This window comes from Anomaloglossus baeobatrachus, chromosome 1 (genome assembly GCF_048569485.1).
Source record: "Anomaloglossus baeobatrachus isolate aAnoBae1 chromosome 1, aAnoBae1.hap1, whole genome shotgun sequence".
Classification (NCBI taxonomy): Eukaryota; Metazoa; Chordata; class Amphibia; order Anura; family Aromobatidae; genus Anomaloglossus; species Anomaloglossus baeobatrachus.
In genome coordinates, this window is record NC_134353.1 from 523,403,878 (window position 1) to 523,417,558 (window position 13,681).

Genomic DNA, 13,681 nt, shown 5'->3' on the forward strand with positions numbered 1-13,681 from the left:
CCCCAACGACATATCATCAGATAAATAATAGCATGTAACGCCGCCTTAACTCCGCCTTTAGACAAGTGGAGCCATTTTGCCTGGATAACAACATACAATATTTCCCAGCCTTTATCAAGGAAGAAAGATCTTGCAAGATTTGTATACTTTGCCTGATGAACATCTGGAAAATTGTAAACAAAATGATTAGATATGCCCTCTGAGCATTTATTATGCTAGGCAGGCCTATTAGAAAAAAATGCAGTTTTCTAGCATTAATGTGGGCAATATGTCATAAACAACCTCTATTTCAATTGTTAAAAGAGAAAACTTTCCACATGACCTCTTATTTATTTTAGATATTTTATTTAAGAACACCATCACTGTGTAGATTAATAGTAGGATAGAGAACAAGAACTTTTATACAAAAATATATACATAGTGCAAGACGCCTCAGATAATTGATAATTCTGTGGTCCTGCCACAAATAGAAATTTCAACATTTAAATACTGATTGATAATCTGTGGTCCTGCCACACGATCTCAGTGGAGATATAAAGATTTTGATACTTGGGTGGGCCTCCAAAACATAAATATGACTGAAGATAAATGCTAATTGATAATTCTATGCTCTTAGCGCAAATAGATATTTCAGCATATAAATACTGTTTGGTAGTGCTGTGCTCCCTCAACAGTATCTCAGGAGAGATAAAAAGATTTTTTTGGAAGTTGGAGTGAGGTTTTTTTAGATTTGGCTATCTTAGGAGGATATCTGTTTGTACAGGTAACTATTACTGTGGAGAATTATTAGGCAACTTAATAAAAGCCAAATATATTCCCATCTCACTTGTTTATTTTCACCAGGTAAGCCAATATAACTGCACAAAATTTAGTAATAAATATTTATGACATGCAAAAACAAAACCCAAAAAAGTTAGTGACCAATATAGCCATCTTTTTTTTATGCTGACACTCAACAGCCTACCATCCATAGATTCTTTCAGTTGCTTGATCTGTTTACCATCAACATTGCATGCAGCAGCCACCACAGTCTTCCAGACACTGTTCCGAGAGGTGTACTGTTTTCCCTCCCTGTAGATCTCACATTTTATGAGGGACCACAGGTTCTCTATGGGGTCCAGATCAGGTAAACAAGGGGACCATATCATTGTTTTTTCATCTTTTAGACATTTACTGGCCAGCCACGCTGCGGAGTAGTTGGATGCATGTGATGGAGCATTGTCCTGCATGAAAATCATGTTTTTCTTGAACGATACCGACTTCTTCCTGTACCATTGCTTGAAGAAGTTGTCTTCCAGAAACTGGCAGTAGCTCTGGGAGTTGAGCTTCACCCCATCCTCAACCCGAAAAGGTCCCACAAGTTCATCTTTGATGATACCAGCCCATACCAGTACCCCACCTCCCCCGTCTGAGTCGAAGTGGAGTTCTCTGCCCTTTACTGATCCAGCCTCTGGCCCATCAATCTGGCCCATCAAGAGTCACTCTCATTTCATCAGTCCATAAAACCTTTGAAAAATCAGTCTTAAGATATTTCTTATTTCTTGGCCCAGTCTTGACATTTTATCTTATGTTTCTTGTTCAAAGGTGGTCGTTTTTCAGCCTTCCTTATCTTGGCCATGTCCCTGAGTATGGCAGACCTTGTGCTTTTTGATACTCTAGTAACGTTGCAGCTCTGAAATATGGCCAAACTGGTGGAAAATGGCATCTTGGCAGCTTCACGCTTGATTTTCCTCAATTCATGGGCAATTATTTTGCACCTTTTTTGCCCAATAAGCTTCTTGCGATCCTGTTGGTTATTTGCCATGAAGCGCTTGATTATTCGGTAATCACGCTTCAAAAGTTTGGCAACTTCAAGACTGCTGCATCCCTCTGCAAGACAACTCGCAATTTTGGAATTTTCAGAGCCCGTCAAATCTCTCTTCTGACCCATTTTTCCAAAGGAAAGGAAGTGGCTTAATAATTAAGCACACATTATATAGGGTATTGATGTCATTACACCACACCCCTCCTCATTACTGAGATGCACATCACCTGATTTACTTAATTGGTAGTTGTCTCTCAAGCCTATACAGCTTGAAGTAGGACAACATATATAAAAAGTAGCATGTGATAAAAATACTCATTTGCCTAATATTTCTGCACACAGTGTAGAGAATAGAGTAGATGTAGCCCTAACAAAGAATGTTTTGTCTTAGATTGCAGCAGCAAGAACTATCATGCTCCAATCCCTGCCTTTATTCCTGTAATCCAAACTTTTGCCTTCTCCTGCAGCTATCTCTAAAGTGAATGCAGGTAACAGTTGTATTAATAGGGAATTTAATAAATGTGGCCCTGACAAGGGACTTTTCGTTTTAGGCTGCAGCAGCAAGGACTGAAAGGCTATAATCCCTGCCTATATGCCTGTAACACAAATCTACTCCTCCTCCAGCCGTTAGCCCAATAATAAATGCAGGTAACAGTGGTATTAAAAGGGAATAGAATAGATGTAACCCTGACAAGGGATCGTTGGTTTGATCAAAATACTCATTTGCCTAATAATTCTGCACACAGTATATATATATATATATATATATATATATATATATATATATACTAATATATCTATGATATCTATGCTCTTGGCAAAAAAATACATTTCAGCATATAAATACTGATTGGAAATTCTGTGCTCCAACCACACTATCTTAGCAAATAAATACTGACTGTTAATTTAGTGACAGGTGACTGACCGGTGTGGGCATAGGGTTGGGAAACAGCTGGTTAATAGAGGTGAAGGATACATCAAACATGAGCGAGAAATCCCTAGGTCATGGTGGAAGGGGGAATAGGCAAGGTGTTCGAGGTGTATGTGGGGTAGGTGTGAAAGTTACTGAAAGCTCTACTGATCAAACTTCAGCTCGTTTTATCCAAAGACAACTGACAACTTCTGTTCCTGAATAGGCTACTTGACTCCCTTTCATTGGCAGCTATACAGCAGTACTACTTGTAGATGAGGCACAGAAAGAGTATGTGCTACATTGGATGGCAAGTGCTGCAATAAGTGACATCTCCTCCTCTTCCTCCATCTCACCGCTCAACATCACACACAGTACAGCCCTCAGAGGTGGCACCCCAACTACATTTGTTTCCCCCCACATCATAAGTCTCCAGCTGCCCAACTGACTGTGTGGGACCACAGATGGGAGAGTCTGCAGAGCAGACAATACCACCTGTTATTTGAAAAACTTTGTGTCTGAAAGGGTACATTTCACTATTGACACCAGGACAAGCAAGCATGGCCAGGGGTGTTATAGCTCACTGACTGGGCACTGGGTGGCACTGGTGGATGTGTGGCCTGGCATAGAATGAGCTGCTCCACAAGTCTTAAAATCCCCAAGGCTTGTGGGACAAACCTCTGTATCTTCAACTTCCTGCACTGATTCTGCCTCCTCCACCTCCTTTAGAGCCTCCACCTGCACCCTTAAACTCACCCATAATATTATTATTATTTATTATTATAGCGCCACTTATTCCATGGCGCTTTACATATGAAAGGGGTATAAATAATAAGGACAAGTACAATAATCATAAACAATACAAGGCACAGACTGGTACAGGAGGATAGAGGTCCCTGCCCGCGAGGGCTCACAGTCTACAAGGAATAGGCGAGGATACAGTAGGTTAGGATAGAGCTGGTTGTTCGGCATTATATCGGACTGAGTGTTACGACAGGTTGCAGGCTTGTTGGAAGAGGTGGGTCATTAGGTTCCTTTTGAAGCTTGTCAAGGTAGGCGAGAGTCTAATATGTTGTGGCAGAGCATTCCAGAGTATGAGGGAGGCATGTGATAAATCTTGGATGCGATGGTGGGAAGAGGAGATGAGAGGGAAGCAGAGGAGGAGATCTTGTGAGGATCGAAGGCTACATGCAGGTAAGTACTGGGTGACTAGATCACAGATGTAGGGAGGAGACAAGTTGTGGATGGCTTTGTATGTCAATTGTAGTGTTTTGAACTGGAGTCGTTGGGCAATGGGAAGCCAGTGAAGGGATTGGCAGAGAGGAGTGGTCGGGAAGTAGTGGGGGGACAGGTGGATTAGCCGGGCAGCATAGTTTAGAATAGATTGTAGGGGTGCGAGACTGTTAGAAGGGAGGCCACAGAGTAGGAGTTTGCAATAATCTAGGCGCAAAATAATAAGGCCATGTACTGGGGTTTTTGCAGCTTCTTGGGAAAGAAATGTATAAATCTGACACACATTTCAGCAGTGCAGAGAGAATCCTCCCCACCTTCACACTGCGCAGCCAGAACTCATTTACCACAATCAGGCAATGATGAAATTAAGCATGGAAGAGCTGCTGCAGAAGGCATGGTCACTGTGTGCTCACTTCTTTCATTCGCAAACCATGGCTCATCAACTTGCATTGCTACAGGGGTCTTTTGACCTACTAGTTAAGTGGTTGACATGCGATGTGCCGACACGGTGGAATTTCACTCTGCACATGTTGCAGGGACTGTAGTAGCAGAGATGAGCCCTGGTGTGGTATGTCATGACGCATAGCCTGGGCCAACATAGTCTGGTTGTGGGGCAAATCATGCTCTTTGAGTGGCCACAGATGAAGGACCTCTGCACCCTTCTGTACAGCTTTCAAATGGCCACTAAGATGGTTAGCGCTGACGATGCTGTCACCAGCATCCCTATTCTGGTCATCAAGATAATGGAATACCCTTTGAATAATATGTGAGAGTAGGTTTTTGTCCTAAAGTAAGAAGAGAAAGCAGAGGATGATGCGGAAGGGATACCAATATCTCTAAGGCGGGCTTTGCACACTACGACATCGCAGGTGCGATGTCGGTGGGGTCAAATCGAAAGTGACGCACATCCGGCGTCGCAGTCGATATCGTAGTGTGCAAATCCTTTTTGATACGATTAATGAGCGCAAAAGCATCGTTATTGTATCATCAGTGTAGGGTCCGACACTTCCATAATGCTGGTGCAGCAACAGGTACGATGTATATCCTCGTTCCAACGGCAGCACACATCGCTGTGTGTGAAGCCGCAGGAGCAAGGCACATCTCCTACCTGCGTCCCGGCTGCAATGCGGAAGGAAGGAGGTGGGCGGGATATTTACATCCCGCTCATCTTCGCCCCTCTGCTGCTATTGGCCGCCTGCCGTGTGACGTCGCTGTGACGCCGTACGACCTGCCCCCTTAGGAAGGAGGCGGGTCGCAGGCCAGAGCGACGTCGCAGGACAGGTAAGTGCATGTGAAGCTGGCGTAGCGATAATGTTCGCTACGCCAGCAATCACAAGATATCGCTGCTGCGATGGGGGTGGGGACTATCGCGCTCGAAATTGCAGCATCGGCTTGCGATGTCGCAGCGTGCAAAGTACCCCTAAGGTCCAGAGTGTTGTTGCACAGGTGGGTGACATTAGAGCATGGAGTATAGCAATCGAGGAAGGCTTATGGTACCAGACAAACTGTTAGTGAAGGTGCAGGAGCCAAAGAACAAATGGAGGAGAATAAGGAGGAAGACGTGGTGGGCACGCAACAGTCAGGAGATGATACCAATACTGTTATGAAAAAAAATAGTGCTGACTTTTGGGTTGTCATTCTGTTAGAGCTACGGTACAAGAGTCAATTTTGCCAGAAGCTTCCTCCCCTGGAAAGGGACATGTGCATGCTGTAGAATTGAAACAAGCATGTACACAATCTTAAGAGTGGTTTTCCCCAAGACTACAATGAGGCATATAGTGTGTATTGCAGTTCTAGACTTACAACCATGGGATCGTCAAGTCGTCATCACAGAAACATTAGCAGTAGCAGAAGTTTAACCCCTTCACAACCGACCGATTTTTCGCTTTACGCTTTTTTTCGCCATTCTTCTTCTGAGAGACGTAACTTTTTTTTCAGTCAATATGGTCATGTGAGGGCTCATTTTTTGCAAAACGAGCTGCACTTTTAAATGAAACCATAAGTTTTACCATATAGTGTACTGGAAACCGGCAAAAAAAATCCAAATGCAGAAAAATTGCAATAAAGTGTGATAGCACTTTTGTTTTTGAGATATTTTATTCACTGTGTTCACTATATGGTAAAACTGATGTGTGGGTGTGATGCCTCAGGTCAGTGCGAGTTCGTAGACACCAAACATGTGTAGGTTTACTTTTACATAAGGGGTTAAAAAAATCGGATGTTTGTCTGAAAAAAGTGGCGCACGTTTTACGCCATATTCCGTGACCAGTAGCGTTGTGATTTTTTGGGATCTATGGCTCAGTGATGGCTTATTTTTTTGCATCTCGAGCTGACGTTTTTACCTGTACCATTTTTGCGCAGATGCTACGTTTTGATCGCCTGTTATTGCATTTTGCGCAAAAGTTGTGGCGACAAAAAAATATCATTTTGACGTTTGGAATTTTTTTGCCGCTACGCCATTTACTGATCAGACTAATTGATTTTATATTTTGATAGATCGGGCGTTTCTGAATATGGCGATAACAAATGTGTGTATATTTTTTTATTTTTTTAACCCTTTAATTTTCAAGGGGGCGAAAGGGGGGTGGTGATTTGAACTTTTAGGTTTTTTTGTTTTTTTAATTTTTTAAAACTTTTTTTTTTATTTTACTAGTGCCCCTAGGGAGCTATATGGATCAACAATCCGATCGCTCTGCCCTATCTGCTGATCACAGGTACACAGCTGTAAACAGCAGATACGCTCACTTTCTGCTTCACTCGGCCATTGGGCCGAGTGAAACAAAGTAATTCATGGCAGGTACAGGAGTCATAACATGACCCTGTGCTACCATGACAACTACTGGAGATCACGTGATCACCTCTAGCTGTTCCCTGAAAGTGTAGACCGCCTAACTTTCATCAAGATGAACAAGTCATGGATCTCCAAAAGCTTTTTCACTTTTTCAGTCGCAGACTGTGCAGACTAGGTGATGGTGTAGTTTTCAGTGTGCTGCATTGATATTGTGTTATTGTAGTATGTGACACCTTTGTTGTAGATTCTGTGGTTGCTATTGCCACTGATGTTGATGCTGATGTTACTAACAAGTGCCTTGTTGGAGCAACAATCAAAATGTGTAGCCACTGTTACTTTTACAATTTGGCTTTTTTTATGTATGAAGCGCCTAATATTCCTCCTATTCCTCCTTCTTTTGCTTCCTTCTGAGTCACGACAGGACAATTTTTTTAAAGGGAACCAAACATCAGGATTTTCATGTATAAGGTGCAGCCAGTGCAGTACTGGCACTACGAGGCACGGTGTGTACATACCATCAGGGGGCAGCTCGGGTGTTTATAAAGTTGGATTTCACTGCCTAAAGTTTGAAAAATCAAGCACTATTTGATTGACGTGTGCACCACTCTCCTAATGTCCGGGCGGGTTATGCATGTGTATCCCCGCCTCCCCGCCGCCTGTTCCTCCCTCTCTCTGGTTGTATTCAAATTTCTTTCTTCAGAAACATGGCGCTGGAGTTGGCACCTGCACATAGCAAATAATTTTAATGACAAATAGCCAACAGGGTCGCAAGAAGTTGGCCAAAAAAGGTGCAAAATAACTGCCCATGAATTGAGGAAAATCAAGCGTGAAGCTGCCAAGATGCCATTTGCCACCAGTTTGGCCCTATTTCAGAGCTGCAACGTTAATGGAGCATCAAAAAGCACAAGGTCTGCCATACTCAGGGACATGGCCAAGATAAGGAAGGCGGAAAAACGATCACCTTTGAACAAGAAACATAAGATAAAACGTCAAGACTGGGCCAAGAAATATCTTAAGACTGATTTTTCAAAGGTTTTATGGACTGATGAAATGAGAGTGACTCTTGATGGCCAGATGGATGGGTCAGTAAAGGGCAGAGAACTCCACTCCGATTCAGACGCCAGCAAGGTGGAGGTGGGGTACTGGTATGGGCTGGTATCATCAAAGATGAACTTGTGGGACCTTTTCGGGTTGAGGATGGAGTGACGGTCAACTCCCAGACCTACTGCCAATTTCTGGAAGACAACTATTTCAAGCAGTGGTACAGGAAGAAGTCGGTATCGTTCAAGAAAAACATGATTTTCATGCAGGACAATGCTCCATCACATGCATCCAACTACTCCACAGCGTGGCTGGCTAGTAAATGTCTAAAAGATGAATAAATAATGACATGGCCCCCTTGTTCACCTGATCTGGACCCCATAGAGCAGTGTTCCCCAACTCCAGTCCTCAAGGCCCACCAACAGTGCAGGTTTTTGGGATTTCATTAGTATTGCACAGGTGATAATGTAATTACCTGCCTAGGTGCTGGTTCCAACAGCAGTGCAATGCTAAGGAAATCCTGAAAACATGCACTGTTGGTGGGCCTTGAGGACTGGAGTTGGGGAACCCTGCCATAGAGAACCTGTGGTCCCTTATAAAATGTAAGATCTACAGGGAGGGAAAAGAGTACACCTCTTGGAATAGTGTCTGGGAGGCTGTGGTGGCTGCTGCACGCAATGTTGATCGTAAACAGATCAAGCAACTGACAGAATCTATGGATGGTAGGCTGTTGAGTGTCATCATAAAGAAAGGTGCTATATTGGTCATTAATTTTTTGGGTTTTGTTTTTGCATTTCAGAAACGTTTATTTCTAAATTTTGTGCAGTTATATTGGTTTACCTGGTGAAACTAAACAAGTAAGATGGAAATATTTTTTGTTTTTTATTAAGTTGCCTAATAATTCTGCACAGTAATAGTTGCCTGCACAAACAGATATCCTCCTAAGATAGCCAAATCTAAAAAAAAACCACTCCAACTTCCAAAAATATTAAGCTTTAATATTTATGAGTCTCTTGGGTTGATTGAGAACATAGTTGTTGATAAATAATTAAAAAAATCCTTTAAAATAAAACTTGCCTAATAATTCTGCACACAATGTAACTTAAACACTTTTGTATAGACTTATATACCTTTATTTTATATAACATTTCCATTGTATTTGGTAGTAAAAGATTAAAAGGAAGCACATTTCTCGTCAGGGTGGTGTAGGTTTTCAGATTGGCTGATGTGGCTGATCTTAATTATGACGGCATTCCAGATGTTTTATTTATTTCCCTTATAGGAAATGGCTTTGGACAGCTTCATACAACCAAGCAACGTCACAGAACAATTAGAGAAGGCTCAGCTTATATTTGCCACACTTATGTACATGAAAATTGACACTTTCTTTTGTCATGTTGAAATATGTTTGAGAAAAAAAAAGTTTTGTTGCCATTAATTTTTAACAGAATCTCATATGTGGCATGGTCAAGTTTAACGGAATGGACACACACATCCATTAAAAAAACAATGCAGGAACAGTTCCATAAAATAAGGTCGGTCCATGTACTGTCCATTTTTAAAATAGCACAATGAGCTTCTTTCTTTCCTGGGTCAAATTAACTTTCTATAACATTTAAAAAGAAGTATACTTAACCCTTGTCTGACACCATGAAAAAAAAAATCACTAGTTGTATCAATTTGCATGGAGTCATATTGACCATATGTTACCAGACAAGCATTCTGACATTCATTTAGCATCCATTAACAGATCATGGAGCAAGTTTTGATGTATAGAAAAGGCTCCGGAGCAGAGCCCACTTCACACTTGGCAGATGCTGGTTCACATAAAAAGGTGTCAGCTGTATCTGACCATATAAACACCACTGTCAATTTCTGACATCTGCATTTAAATGGGGGTGAAGGGCAGTCTGAATGTGATCTTATGCACATGTTGATGTAAGCACTATCAAAATGAACTTTTAAGTGGTGTAAATGTAGCACCCCTGAACCAATTAGGGCACTACAAGGTACTGCATCCTGCCAAAGATACAGGGCCTACCCCCAGAGACCTGGAAGACCAGTGTCGGTAACAGCAAAACACATTAAAATCCAAGGTTTCCCATCCACAGTCTGGTGACAGACTAGAGTGGACTCAATCGATAGCCACCCATTTGTGGAGCCGTTTCAGTCCACTAGATGACAACCAGGTGGGAGGGAATGGACAGTTAGGGAGTTAGTAAGTAGAAGTGAGAGAGAACGGACGTAACTGCACCGATGGGAGTGTGACGGTGACCTGAGGGCCCAGGCGTGTGGTTGCCGGTGGAGTACAGCAAAGTACTCCCAGAACCATAGCACTGATGGGGTACAAAGCCCTTGGTCAGGCAAACGCTTCAGGCAGACCTGATAAAATCTGCACAGTGAGGGGACCATCCAGGACCTCACTGACCATAGAAGTCCGGGGGCACCAGCAGTAATGGGAGAACCAGGGACCGGAATGGAACACTGACCCTACAGGGTTTACACTGCCCACCGTATGTACCAGAGACTGAGACAAAAAGGAGGGGACCCTAAGACACTCCAAGCCACGGGGACCCACCAATTTGAGAGAAAGGCAGGGGAAAGAAGCCACCAGGTCACCAACCTGGCACTGGGACTAAGAGAACCAGAGGTTTTTACCAGCCTTCCTCCGGGTACCAGTTACCATCTACTGTGAGTAAAGATAACCAGTTACACAGCAACCCCTCATGTGGCCTACCTTCTATCCACACCTAACTCCATCACCTACCTCCTGGAGCCCCAGCCCTACTTGCGGAGGGCCCAAATCCAGGCTGCCGTCAACATCAGCCCCAGTGGAGAGACTGTGCAGCGGCGGTTCTATCTCAATAACTGCAACCCGCAAGTGGCGTCACGACATAAACTTTAGTCAACAATCTCCTGTATATAACCCCTTTTAAAGTGACCCCCAGGGTCACGGAACCAGGCAATGGCCACCCAGTGACACTTCCCAGTAGTACACCGCCCGGGACCAAGTACCCCAAAGCTCTGAGGTAGGACATAAAAACTTAAAATTGTACAAATCTTACTGCAAATATATTAAAATAATAATTTTATTTGATCAAAAAATAAAATATAAATAAAATAAACGATGCCTGATAACATCATGGAGAAATACCAATGATATATAGATACAGTACAAAATGTAAATAACAATCAAATCAAAGGACATATGGATATAGAAGACATATACTGGACCCAAACTGTGGTATGTGGCTGAATAAGTAAGATTAGACAGATGGTAAGAAATAGTAGCCAAACGCGATGGATAACAAAATGTCTCAATCTCATTATATAGGCTAAATGCTGAATAATAAGAGTCCAAAAAGAGTGTAAATAGTAAGCATAGTAAGTTTAAAATACACTCGAACAACAAAGGCTAAACACATGATGGCCATGTCATACCATACGTATAATACAGGATTGCCGTAAACTCATAGTGAGGGCATTTCCAATGGCCCCTTGGAAGAAGTCACGGCAAAACGCGTCTGTGTCTTCTTTGCTAATTCGCCATGATGATATATATCACCCATTCTTTAGTCTCTATATTTTTTATTTTTTGATCTAATAAAGTTATCATCTTAATATACAGTATATGCGGTCATATTTTTAGGTTTTGTATTTGTATGCTTTTATGACTCCATTTCCATCGTTCACATTGGCCCACTGGCTTGCTGCCAGTATTTGTATGTTGTAGAGCAGAGATAACTTTGGGCACAGAAAACGATAAGAAGATGAAAACAAGATGGATCATGCTATGATGACCATAATTTAGGAGACACTAGTATTCAAGGAAAAAAAAATAATTGAACTAAATTGTTGGAGATCATCTAAGCTGACTTGCTGACTGTGTATAATGGTAGCTAGAAGATTTATGAATCCAGCTCTGCCCTCTACAAGCAGTTGTCAACACTCCTTAGACCCAAAGCCATTTATAATACTGTCGTCAGAAAGTTCTTTGGCCATCATCAGCGACCTAGGCACAACAGTTATCTCCGCACCCTGCATCTTTGCACGTATTTCCCTGACTATAGCTCAGGATCTATAGAAAATAATTAGAGTTAAGCATTTACAAAATGAATCAACCTTTTATATAAAAATGTATCAACATCTAAAATGTTAAGTGGTGCTTACTAATGACAATTAAATACCAGTATCAAACACCAATTAAATAAAGGCTTTATGAAAAAAGTGACAACTGAGATGAAAATCCATAATTAATTATGTGTTACCATGAATATCTAAATAATACTTGGACATTAGGTATGACCTTGTGAAATGATACTTTTTTTGCAGTGCTTGCCAGGATCATAAAAGCACCAGAATCACAGAATGTAACGTTTGGATCAGAAGTGTCTCTGAGGTGTACAGCATCCGGCATCCCAGTCCCTTCTATAAGGTGGTTTGAAAATGGAAAATCAGTAAGTATATTTCACTGATCCTGAACTAATACTATTAGTAATTACTCATAGCCATTTGGTTAAAAATTTAACATGAAGAGATACTGCATGTGTTGTCACAAATTGCTTGTCAATGATTTAGGAAAAACGTAAAGGGGTTGTCCTTTACTTGGACAACTCTTTCTAATTTCTCATGTTTCCCCCAGGTAACATAAAAAAACCTATACTCATTTCCCATATGGGAGCTGTTCCAGTGGTATCTGGGCTCGCTTAAATGATGTCATGTGATCCCCACCTCCAATCAGCCCCAGTTTCTTCTCCCCGCCTTCGGACCAAACAAGCCATCATCAGCGGCAGCGCTCGCTTCCTGTTTATTAACTTGTTTGGTCTGAAGGTGCAGAGACAGCAGCCGGCACTGATTGGAAGCGGGAATCTAGAGACATCAAAACCCCACGTGATCCCCAGCTCTACTTTTTTTGGGGGGAGTGCAACAGGTAGCTCTAAAGTTCAAGTTCTGTTCCTTTCTAAAGAGGCTATTTTTATATTCTTATCTTACTGAGAAAATAAATGGAGACCTGTTGAGTTGGGTCCTCTTCCATTGTCATTGACAGGACGTTGTTGTTTAATCAAGATGGTAAGGTTATTGTAACCTGTGCAGGATTTGTCAATGATACACAGGCCCTTAAGGCCACTTTACACACAGCGACATCGCTAGCGATGTCGCTGCCGATTGCACCCACCCCTGTCGTTTGTACATCACGGGCAAATCGCTGCCCGTGGCGCACAATAATGTTAGTCCCCGTCACACATACTTACCTGCCTAGCGACGTTGCTGTGTCCGACAAACTGCCTCTTTTCTAAGGGGGCGGATTGTGCAGTGTCATAGTGACTTCACACAGCAATCGGCCAAGAGAAGCGGAGGGGCAGAGAGCAGCCAAAGGAAAGACACGCCCCCATCGTTGCCAGAGAACGCAGGTAAGCTGTTGTTCGTCATTCCCGGGGTGTCACACATAGCGATGTGTGCTGCATCTGGAACGACGAACAACCTACATCCACAACAACCAACGAGATTTTGAAAATAAACGATGTGTCAACGATCAATGATTAGGTGAGTATTTTTGATCATTAACACTCGCTCGGAGCTGTTTACACGCAACAACATCGCTAACGACGCCGGATGTGTGTCACGAACACCGTGACCTCGACGAGATCTCGTTTGCGATATCATTGTGTGTAAATGGGCCTTTAAACTTAGCTATAAACAAGATTATATGGAATAAGAGGCTTTAATAATATTAAAAAAAGTGTTTATGTGTAAAAGTTAAGGGGATCTAGTTGTTCCAGATTTATATAGCTACTATTTGGCATGTATAAGCAAGATTCTAGGAGAATAGTCAAATGCTGGTCGAGGTATATACATTCACCTGAATAGCATCTTTTGCTGCACTCGCTTTATTTAAATACAT

The 13,681-nt window shown here is 42.2% G+C and overlaps 1 protein-coding gene across 1 annotated transcript in view; it reads left to right on the forward strand.

Moving 5' to 3' along the window:
- Positions 1 to 13,681, forward strand: part of MUSK (muscle associated receptor tyrosine kinase) — a 343,556-nt gene that overhangs the window by 165,711 nt on the left and 164,164 nt on the right. Inside the window, exon 6 of the mRNA XM_075316181.1 lies at positions 12,112 to 12,236. Coding sequence (XP_075172296.1) covers positions 12,112 to 12,236 — 125 coding nt within the window. The remainder of the gene's footprint in view (positions 1 to 12,111; positions 12,237 to 13,681) is intronic.